Genomic DNA, 11646 nt, shown 5'->3' on the forward strand with positions numbered 1-11646 from the left:
GTTAAGGCCGATGTGTGGTAACAATACACTTATTTTCTGCTACAATGCTCTATTTTTCTTTACTAATTTGGTTATTGTGTCTTCTCTGATTCGTCCGTCATGTGTTATCGTGCGTCTATTAGTAACAGAGTTCATTCACTTCATCTACATTTTAGACAAGAATTTTGATCTTAAGTTTATCACTAATCTCAAGTCTACTACTCCTCATTACTCTCAAGCCATAGTATGTTCTTTATAGATTATTCCTTCCATCCAGCAGATTCAGCAACTCTTCCTCGCCTTCACTGAGGGTACCGATGTCATCAGCGTATATTATAATTGATATCCATTCATCCTTCGTTTTAATCCCCCTGCTAAATCTTATTTTATATAATTTCCTCTTCTATGTACAGACAGTAGTAGGGGCGAAAGACTTCACCCGCGTCTTACACCCTTCTTAGACCGAGCACTTTGTCCTCTATCTTCCATTCTTTTCGATATTGCATTTCTTGCGTTATTCTGAGTTACGATGCAAAGTTCCTGTGAACATGGATGCATGTCCAAAGGAAAAGTCACTGTGGCGGCTACAGCCATTATGAAATACATTAAATGTATTCGCAATTGCGAATATGGACAACCAATAGTTGTAGAATCAAATGAGGACAATGAAAATTTGTGCCATACCGGGCCTCGATCCCGTATTCCCGCTTATCGCGGACGGTCGTCTTACCATTAGGCTAGCTGAGCACGACTCACGGTCAGGCCAAAACCTTCCCTGCATCTATGTCCAAAAGACTCAGGCACCGCAATATGGTATTTATCCGCCGACACAGGGTGAACGACTTTCAAGTAAAATGTCTCTCACCTGTACGGTAATATACATAATGGATGTACGAGTACAGGTTGTAGGCACTTGGTCGACCACAAATGCCAGTTTGAGTGTGACCGTGAGTCATGCGTGGATAGGCAAATGGTAAGGCGACCGCTCGCACTAAGCGGGAAAATCCGGTTCGAGCCCCGTCCGGCAGAGATTCTAATTTGTCGTCATTCCATTCTACAACTGTTGGTTGTCCATATTCGCAATTGCCATTAACGTATTATTATTTCGATGCGATCATGTCCTCCTCATATCTAAATACTCAGTATGAGAACCAAAAGCGTCTGTACAGTTTTCACTTTAACGATTTGGGACAACCATTATTTATAGTACTGTATAATTAAATGTGATTTTTATTTGGGATAATTCTACATTTCTCTGAATGTGTACACTCAAAGTTGGACCGATTGACGTGTTTCAGGGCCTGTGCGTGGCAACGCTGTTCTGCTTCTGCAACGGCGAGGTAATGGCAGCAGTCCTGGGTTCGAGGACTGGCGTCCGCCCGCCGTGGCTGGCGCCGCTGACAGAGCTGCGCCTGTAGAGTCGGCAGACCCGCGGCGCACGCTAAACTGCCTGCGGCCGCCTCACGCAGTAGCTAGTAGCTAGCGGCTAGCTGCTAGCCAGTAGGAGTAGCCAGTAGCCACGCACTCACACACAGTAGCCCTGCATGTCGCCCGTCACTGCTGTAGCTCTTGCGACTGCCTGCAGGGGTGATGGGAGCTCTGCTTTCGAGATTTACATCTTAGGTTTTTCTCCCCTATTTTCACCTTTTCCTACACGATATCTGTTTCACTCCGCAGCATTAAGTTAGAAATAATTGTTTTGACGTGCTGCATTCTTGAAGCAGTGACTGTTACATGTTTCCATCAAAATTTCGAATACTTCTGATGAGTTAATTGTTTATCCCATAAAATTATTCGGTACAATTCAGATGGAGGAGAGAGACATCATGGATGACGAAAGAGTCTATTTTAATATTTCTGGTAGTCTGTTTTCAGATTATAAACGAATTGTAGGAACGTACTTCGTCCTTAATCTGTTGCCGAAAGAAGTACGATACTAACTGAAGGGCTTATAAAGGCGGCTGTTCCTGTCTGCATGTGAAAAATAATCAGCATTTAGTGGTATGTGGAACAAGTATAGTACTAAAGTACCAGCACACCCTATATTTTTGTCCTATCCTAAGCTCTCTTCTTAGCAAACGATATCACATTTGTAATAGCGTTCTTCAGAAACCAATGTTATTTTGTTAAGAACTGGCTTTACTTGTTCTTGAAAACGCCGTTAATTCTACCTTTGCATTTATCAAAGCTTATTTTCCAACTACTATCTTATCCTAAATATTCAGTATTTATGTATTATTTGGCGATAACCCTCAAGTTTACAATGGTGTCTTAGTCTGCAAACTGTATTCGTAAGGGATCTATGGGATCATAGAATGATTAGACATCTTCCTTATAAGGAAAATTAAATATTTTAACTGACATCACTCTCCCGTTTATGACAGAATTTAAGCTCATAAGTCGGACGTGAATGACTGTGAGAAATATCTTTACACTGTACCATCTCGTTGCTTAAATCATATTAAAACAGTTCGTCGGAGTGACAGATGAATCTGGAACCTGTCATTTTACGATCATTCCTGATATCGCTTCAGCAATCCAGGCACAATTCACGGTTACTTCAAAGAACAAAGTCCTTACTAGTACCGTCTAAAAATCACGTAGTAAACTATTGACAATTATTTAAGGTGTAGCTCAAGTTATTTTACAGGAATACGTACTAAATAACAGTTAATTATCTGAATGTTTCATAATTTACGAATCTGTTTCACAATGGTGGCATCAGAATGTAAGAGGATAGTTTCCTGGACGTGTCCATGACTGCAAGGCGTGAACGAGTTTAAATTTTATACTGAATTCCTCCGGTGTGCACTCTTCCTGTCCAAAATAAGTTTAAATATTTTATGTTTGTGTCTTGTTTTCCTGAATGTATGTTTTGTCCTGTTTTAGCTCTGTGCTAGTGTTTGATGCACATTTATTTACTTTTATTATCTGTTTACATTTATTAACAGGTCTATATGTTTTACATTAAGTTCTATCCAAGCTGAATGGTTTGTGTTGAATGATATCTGCTGTTTTTTGTTTGTATGATCCATTTCCTTAACCCTTGGCCTGTGACTTTTTCTTGCTAACTGTGTTCGTTGTCTTTGTTTGTTAACATTTGCTCATTAATTTTATGTATGTAACTGCAGCTAAATGGGTAATAAATAAAATATATTTAAATTCAAAGGGAAATGTAGTTATAGTTACCACCTGTAATTAAGACGTGTGACAGCATTATATCAATATTTCTGCCAAAAGGTATTAACAAAACATTTTCGATATTCATCCACGACTAATTTGTAAAGATAAGATTCGTGTCATTTTTCAAATATTAGCTCTCGAAACAATGATGAAAAATATTCTGATGAATTATAGGAACTACAGAGAACCTATGAATTCTGTCTGTCTGTATGTATGTGTGCTCGTTTGTGTTTTGGTGTTTTCCTTTGGGAAATTGGTTCTTTCCTTATTTTTGAAACTGTTCATCATCCTACCGACACAATCCTTGCATGCTACGCTTATCACAAGTACAGTGTTACTGCACGATTAACGTTTAATATCCTTGGTAAAGTGACATTGTGGTAAAGTATTTGGTAAAGAAACTGATTTGGTAAAGAAACTGCTTTATTCGGCCCACTGCTTGACAATGACGTAACGTAAGAGATCTTAAAAGCTAGAGATATCATCAGCAGCCATAAATTAGATCAGTGACACAAAGTTATAACCAACTGGTGATACTTTACCTCCGTAACATAAGACGTACATACCGCAAAAATTAATGAATACAGTAATGAACAGTAAGTAATATATTATATAGCATCTTTAGTTAGTATGATTAATGTACCTCTCAGATCTATTCTTTAAACTAAGTGAACCTTCACTGGGACGTCAAGTGCACCGGCGACTCACGTTGTGATGCATATTTATTATTTATCTGTTTGGATGGCTCTTTTCGCAGCAGCTGTTGTACAACGATTATTAATTGGTCTTACTATGCAGCCATGGATGGTGGTATTGGTATCAGTGGAAACATCGATTTTACTGGCACTAGCCCGTGGTATAAGTCACATCTCAGAACGCTTCTGGCCTACTGCCTCTGAGAATATCTCTCGCAGAAGCGAACGGAACGTTACGCCCTTTACGCAGCCCGCATCTATGACTCACCTTTCCCCATTTTGATTTTTGTGTCCTGCACTTTATTCGATACCCCAACTCTCTCCATGAGACATTCCACCCAACCATCATTCCTCAGTCGTTTTCTCTACAATCACTCCTTCTCTCCCACTCGACAACTTGATCTCTGCCACAGTTCTTACAATACCTACCAGCGCTTGAAAACGAACACTTGACACCTGTACCGTGTCCTTTAGCTCGTCAATAAACATTTTGCTTGTCGTAGGAGGGGTGCCGGATTCGATTCCTCGGCTCGAGAAAGGTGTCTGTGTGAAATAATGATTGTACCTGGCCAAAATAATACGCAAAATGGCCAAAGCATATTAATTATCTGTTTCAAGGCACATCAACATACGACAACTAGTTTGTTAACAGTACATAAAGCGCCAAGACGTGCTTCACAATCGGCAGTGTTACATAAATGCTATCATATCTTTGATTGCAATAAAGAACAATGAATATGAAACATCCCCTTAGAAAAATTAGTGAATTACTGTGCTGATAAACCTCTTAAGTTATCTGATTTTCAAACAGCTGAGCAGAACTGAACGTACTCAGACATTACTCTCTTTACTTATTCTGATCAACACTAAACTGACACACAATATTTTTAGCGCGACGCAATCTGACTTTCAATAATCCCTACAAAAGAATGGCCGTGACTAACAATAACCTATACCTTTCACGAATCATTTACCTCACAAAAATCTTCGTTACTCGAACTACTGCAATACATCGAGCACCAATACTGCCAGTTAAATAAAAGATTCTAACTACTGAAGGCACTAACTACTGATAGGCATAGTTAGCAAATGAAAGATTTTGGTAGAGAACAAATAATGTATTTACCTTAATAATGTACAAAGGTGGTAATATACAGAGTGAGTCACCTAACATTACCGCTGGATATATTTCGTAAGCCACATCAAATACTGACGAATCGATTCCACAGACCAAACGTGAGGAGAGGGGCTAGTGTAATTGGTTAATACAAACCATACAAAAATGCACGGAAGTATGTTTTTTAACACAAACCTATGTTTTTTTAAATGGAACCCCGTTAGTTTTGTTAGCACATCTGAACATATAGACAAATACGTAATCAGTGCCGTTTGTTGCATTGTAAAATGTTAATTACATCCGGAGATATTGTAACCTAAAGTTGATGCTTGAGTACCACTCCTCCGCTGTTCGATCGTGTGTATCGGAGAGCACCGAATTACGTAGGGATCCAAAGGGAACGGTGATGGACCTTAGGTACAGAAGAGACTGGAACAGCACATTACGTCCACATGCTAACACCTTTTTATTGGTCTTTTTCACTATATATATAACAGCTCATGACATTCAGTCTTACAAATTCCCTTTTTCTGATGGACACATGTCCAGATCGTCCGCTCACAAAATTCTGCCATCTCTCTCCCCACATCCACCACTGCTGGCGGCTCACCTCCAACTGCGCAACGCTACGCGCTGTTCACATCCCACTGCCCAACACTACAATAGCGAATATTCCAACAATGCCACCCAGCCACAGAATGCACACAGCACAGCCAGTGATTTTCATACAGAGCGCTACGTGGCGTTATCAACATAAAAACCTAAACAGCCTACTTACAAATATAACGAATATCACGAATAAAGTTATTTAAACCTATGTAATAGACCGACAGATATCTGTAATTGCATTGTTCATAATTCAAATGTTCAAATGCAAGTGCAAATGCAAATGCAAGTCCACATTGTTGGGAGCCTTGAGCTAAGCGCCTCTTGGGATTAGCATGGACACCTCTTAAAATTTCTACAGATACTGAAGCGCAACTTGTCGTATTCGTCTCTTTAACAAATCTGGATTTTCCGGTTCCGTTTCGGATATCCTGGCTTTGATATAACCCAATGAGACAAAAAACCAAGGGTGCTAAATCAGGCAATCTCACTGGCCATCGAATAAAGCCATCACTATCTATCCACCGTTCGGGGTACACAATGTCGAGATATTCCCTAAACTCAACAATAATGGGGTGGCCTGCCATCATGCTGAAGTTATCCCTCACAGCTAACAGACGAGGGATATCATCTAGGAGATGCCCAAGATTCAGCTCACTCTGTAGAAACTGCAAATACAGGGGACCGGCTAGTATGACACCCAAATAAACCGGTCCAGTGATGTGGTCTCCTAGAATTCCCCATCATATATTAACACCTCAGTGCCCTAGCATGTGGTGTGGTCGTAACCACTGAGGGTTCGCAGGAGCCAAGTGATATTTATTGTGTCTATTGACAGTGGCGTCAGTGGCGAAACTTGTTCGACAAGATCGCCGTTTAACAATCAGAGCAGTGTCTGAGTTAACAGGAGTTGACAAGGAAAGTGTCGATCAAGTTTACCGATTTTTTCAATGTTTGCATCAGTTTTTGCTGACAATGGTCTGCCAGTGCGAGTGTCTTCGCGGTGTCTTCGCGGCCATCTTTAAATCGTTTAAACCACTCAAACACTTGTGTTCGCGATAAACAATCATCGCCGTACACTTGTTGTAACATTACAAACGTTTCACTTGCAGATTTTCCTAGTGTGAAACAAAATTTGATGTTAACACGCTGTTCTTTCTGTACACTCAACATTTTCCGACGCACAGAAAAAACGTCAACTACTTAAAACAGACGCCACGGGCAGACTGAGTGCAGGAGGCAGATGAAACTCGAGCAGTAGGCGGAGCGAGAGTCACGTGACAGGCCACGCGACTTTCAGCCTTATTGCATTCGTTTTATTGTTTCACCAGTACTAGTCCGGTTTTTTTCTAGCCACACCTCGTATATAGCTGTTGGTGTAGGTGCAGCTGAAAATGATGCCATTTTCGTTCCTCCACAATCCTTTGTACAGAGGGTCTCGTTATTTCCAGATACACTGCAGCTCTTCTTTGCTCTAATTGCGATGAGAAATAGGGATTACTGGACGAGATTTACTGACTTTCGTAATATTAATTATAATGACCATATCGTTATTATTATTATAGTTAGAAATAATAATGCAATATAAATGCAATAACACGATAACACTTTCGCATATACTACATTGTACGTACGCATTATTTTCATTTAAGCTATGTTTACACCGTGTGGTATGTGCTTCAGAACAATCAGTCACGTTCAGGGCAACATCGAATGCGTCGCAGATTAGTTTTTCCACAAGACGTTGTACCTGTAAAGCTCCCACGGTTCTTAAACGTACGTCTGTACGTCTACAATCGTGCGCGGAAGGTAGACGTCGCGTTCCAAAACGTTGTGAATACAGTTTTCGGGCCTCAGCTGCTTTGCGGTGCGTCTCCCCATAGATCAGTATCGTTTCGATGCAGTCTTCGTTGGAGTACATGGATGTTGCTGTTTGTTTGACTGTAAGACTTGAGTGGAACTACCAAGAGATGGTCGCCCTACCTTGTCAGAGCGGAAACAGGTGGAAAATGCACGCAGATAGTGGCACAGCTCGGTGGAGGTTAGCTTGTACGTACACTTCCCCTTTGGACAGCAGAGACGAGGCTACCCTTCTTCCTCTAACATAAGCGGGAATCTTAAAACTAAACACAACGGCTTGCGTGGGGCACCTGGTAAAGTCACCGGATACGTGGGGTAGGCAGTACCCAAAACCCACGCGGAAACAGATAAAACGCATAGAACACTGTATTACAAACCTTTAATAAAGTAAAGTGAAGTGCAGATTCAGTAAAATCGAAATGAAAAAGAATAAATAAATAAAAATATTAACAGTCAGAATGGACCAAGCTTTTCCTCGACTGTAGGCTCTCCTAGAGCAGCGAAGGGGAAACCTTTTCCCTTTAAAATATGTAAAATGGAGTAATGAACACCATAAGCATGGTGTACTTTACAATGATAAGTATAGGCGGAGAAGTTACATCAGCTGCACAATGTTATCTCGTCAATATGCCATTAACATTCACTTACCTAATGTATTCAAAAATGGTTCAAATGGCTCTGAGCACTATGGGACTCAACTGCTGTGGTCATAAGTCCCCTAGAACTTAGAACTACTTAAACCTAACTAACCTAAGGACAGCACACAACACCCAGCCATCACGAGGCAGAGAAAATCCCTGACCCCGCCGGGAATCGAACCCGGGAACCTGGGAGTGGGAAGCGAGAACGCTACCGCACGACCACGAGATGCGGGCTTACCTAATGTATTCTCGATTTGTAATGCAGATGTTAATGACGATAGAGCAGGTGAGGTGTAATCCTGCAATCAAATTCCTAATCTCTACTAACACCTGAAGTGCCGTTCAGGCCAACCCATCACTTATCCCCAGCATAAAAACGTAACCAGATGTTCCGTGACACCCTTTCCCACGTGCAGAGGCAGGGTGACGACTGGTCGTTTTGCTGGATACCAGGTCACGTGGTGTGTCAGCAGCACCTCGACACAGAGCCGCGAGCAAACTACACCTGAAACTGTGTGAATTAACGGCCAAGCAGCGACTGACGTACCGCTGCTGAACGTCAGCACCGCAATCGGTTATTGGAACCAGTTATGAGCCTACATTTTTTTTCTGCCAAATCATGCCTAATTTTATCCCGTTATGTAAACTTGCAGGAACGTCAGAGTTCTTAAAATAATCATCAGTTATTTCAAGAGCGTCTGCATGATGTGTAAAGTGGAGTGCTATGTGGAATTAGCACAAGACGAATTATTAAACTTATTTTTTCCACCAAAACAATAACTTCCTTGAGGTATGGCTAATATGGTGCAACGTTTCTCCAGAGAGCTAACAATTAACGATATATTAAGCGCAGTCTAAACGCACCGTTTCCTTTGAGAACGCTGCGGTCCCCAGTTGGCCGCTAGAGAGACATGTGTGTGCACGCGCCCACACACACACACACACACACACACACACACACACACACACACACACGCACACACACACACACACATGACGACAGAGTGATCGGCGCAAGCACGACAATGCAACAACATGACTGCCAGTGTGTTTCATTAAAAACTCTCCATGTTGTGCACCTAAAATCAGTATGCCGCTCCCGCTGTCTGAGGAACGTGCTAGAGCATTAATGGTGTACTAAGCCCATCTCTCATGTACTAGTACCCGTGCGATACTTACGTTCCCGGGTTCGATTCCCGACGGGGTCAGGGATTTTCTCTGCCTCGTGATGGCTGGGTGTTGTGTGATGTCCTTAGGTTAGTTAGGTTTAAGTAGTTCTAAGTTCTAGGGGACTGATGATCATAGATGTTAAGTCCCATAGTGCTCAGAGCCATTTTTGATACTTACGTCGTACCCAAAACAACCTGTTGGCTCCTAAAAATGATAAGTAACGCTGATGCTTACGGAGTTTTGGAGCATATGATCACCGACTACATCATTTTAACTACAGGGCACCCATGGTAGAGACCAGAATTTACTCGACAGTGTGATGTCTCAAAACTAGTGCGAGCAGAAAATCAGACATACTATGCAATGCGCGACAGTGTACTAACAAACTTCAGGGTGACAATTATTGTACTCTTCGGAAAAAAACTTAAGTTAGTTACAAACTACGGCGTGCAAACGTTTTATTCAACATGGAAATGTCACTACAGATATTTCGAATTCAGTTATGACATGTTCGATATGCCTGCCATTTTTGGTGATGTGGTGCAGACGAATAGCGAATTTCTGCTTGACCCGCTGAAGTGTTAGGACATCGGTGCTGTCGATGACCTCCTGAACGGCTGTTTTCAGCTCATCAGTGATTTTGGTATTTTTGCTGTATAACTTACGTTTAATATAGCCCCCATTGCATGTGTTCAGACCCGGAGAATACGGCGGCCAGTCGTGTCCTATGCCAAGTGCTTCTGGGTACCCCATAGTGAGAATTCAGTTACCAAAGTGCTCCTCCAAGACATTGAACTCTCTCCTGCTTCGACGGGGTCGAGCTCCGTCTTGCATGAACCACATCTTGCCGAAAACAGGGTCACTTTGGATAATGCGGATGAAATCATCTTCCAGAGCCTTCAAGTACCGTTCGGTAGTCACGGTGCCATTAAGGAATATTGCACTGATTATTCCGTGATGGACACTGCTCACCACACATTCACCCGTTGAGGGTAAAGAGATTTCGATCGCGAAATGCGGTCCCTAAAATGCGCCAGTTCTGCTTGTTGGCGAACCCATCCAAAAGAAAATGGACTTCGTCGCTAAACCAAACCAACACTCGCATATTAATTACCATCATGCTCCACGGCCAACCGTGCTGTTTGGACGTCCTAACGCAAACCGTTCAGACGTTATGACAACTTAATCTCATATAGTTCAATAAATGTCATCCTGTACATGAAACTAACTTGGTCGATCTGTTGAACCTACTGGTGTATTTAACAGAAATTATAATGTAGACATCAACAAACGTCAAAGAGAAGTGAGAAAATAAGTGAATTAAATCAGCAGTTGCTGAGGGAATTAGACTAAGAACCGAGGATTTTTAAGCTGTGGATGAATTTGGGTAGAAGTAAAGAAGATGTAAAATTCAGATTTGCAAGAGCGAGAAAAGCCTTTCTTAAAGAGAGATTTTTTAACATGCAATATAAATTTGTTGGGATGTGTTTTCGGGAAAATATTTATCTTGAGTGCAACATTGAATCGAGTTGAAACTTGCGAGACAAACAGTACAGATTGAAAGAACGTAGGAGATACTGAAATTTTATGATAAGTGAGGTAACAAGTCACTGGATTGCGATATGCACATAATCGCTGGTAGTACCGCGTACTTCGTATATAACAGGTCAGCGCAGTGGCGGGACTCTAATTTGTACTCAGCTGATTCATGTCAAAACGTTTCCGACGTGATTATGGCCGTGAAACAGGAATTAACGGGCTTTGAACGCAGAATGGTAGACGGAGCTACACGCATGGGATACTCCATTTCGTTGGGGAACTCAATATTGCGAGAAGAACAGGGTCCAAAGTATGCTGACAATACCAAATTCCAGGCATTACGCCTTATCATGGACAACGCAGCGGTCGACAGCCTTCACTTGACGGCCGGGAGAGCCGGCCGCTGTGGCCGAGCGGTTCTAGGCGCTTCAGTCCGGAACCGTGCTGCTGCTACGGTCGCAGGTTCGAATCGTGCCTCGGGCTTGGATGTATGTTATGTCCTTAGGTTTGTTAGGTTTAAGTAGTTCTAGGGGACTGATGACCTTAGGTTAAGTCCCATAGTGCTTCGAGCCATTTGAAGCATTTTGAACGGCCGAGAGCAGCGGCGTTTGCGTGGAGTTGTCAGTGCTAACTGACAAGCAACACTGCAGAATCAATGTGAGATTTAAGCCGGATGTATTCGTTAGGACAGTGTGGTGAAATTTTCGGTTAATGGTCCATGACAGGAGACGCCTTTGGTAACAGCACGACATCGCCTGCATCATCTCTCCTGGGACGGGACCATGTTGATTGGACCCTAGACGACTGGAAAATTTCCGTCTCGTCAGATGAGTCCCGTGTTTAGTCGGCAGTATTC

At 42.1% G+C, this 11646-nt stretch overlaps 1 protein-coding gene across 1 annotated transcript in view; it reads left to right on the plus strand.

Moving 5' to 3' along the window:
• LOC126251709 (calcitonin gene-related peptide type 1 receptor-like) overlaps positions 1–2854 on the plus strand; it is a 609959-nt gene extending 607105 nt beyond the window's left edge. The window contains exon 9 of the mRNA XM_049952302.1: positions 1278–2854. Within this exon, the coding sequence (XP_049808259.1) occupies positions 1278–1397 (120 nt within the window). The 3' untranslated portion in view covers positions 1398–2854. The remainder of the gene's footprint in view (positions 1–1277) is intronic.
• Positions 2855–11646: the final 8792 nt, after the last annotated feature.

This window comes from Schistocerca nitens, chromosome 4, assembly GCF_023898315.1.
Source record: "Schistocerca nitens isolate TAMUIC-IGC-003100 chromosome 4, iqSchNite1.1, whole genome shotgun sequence".
Lineage (NCBI taxonomy): Eukaryota > Metazoa > Arthropoda > Insecta > Orthoptera > Acrididae > Schistocerca > Schistocerca nitens.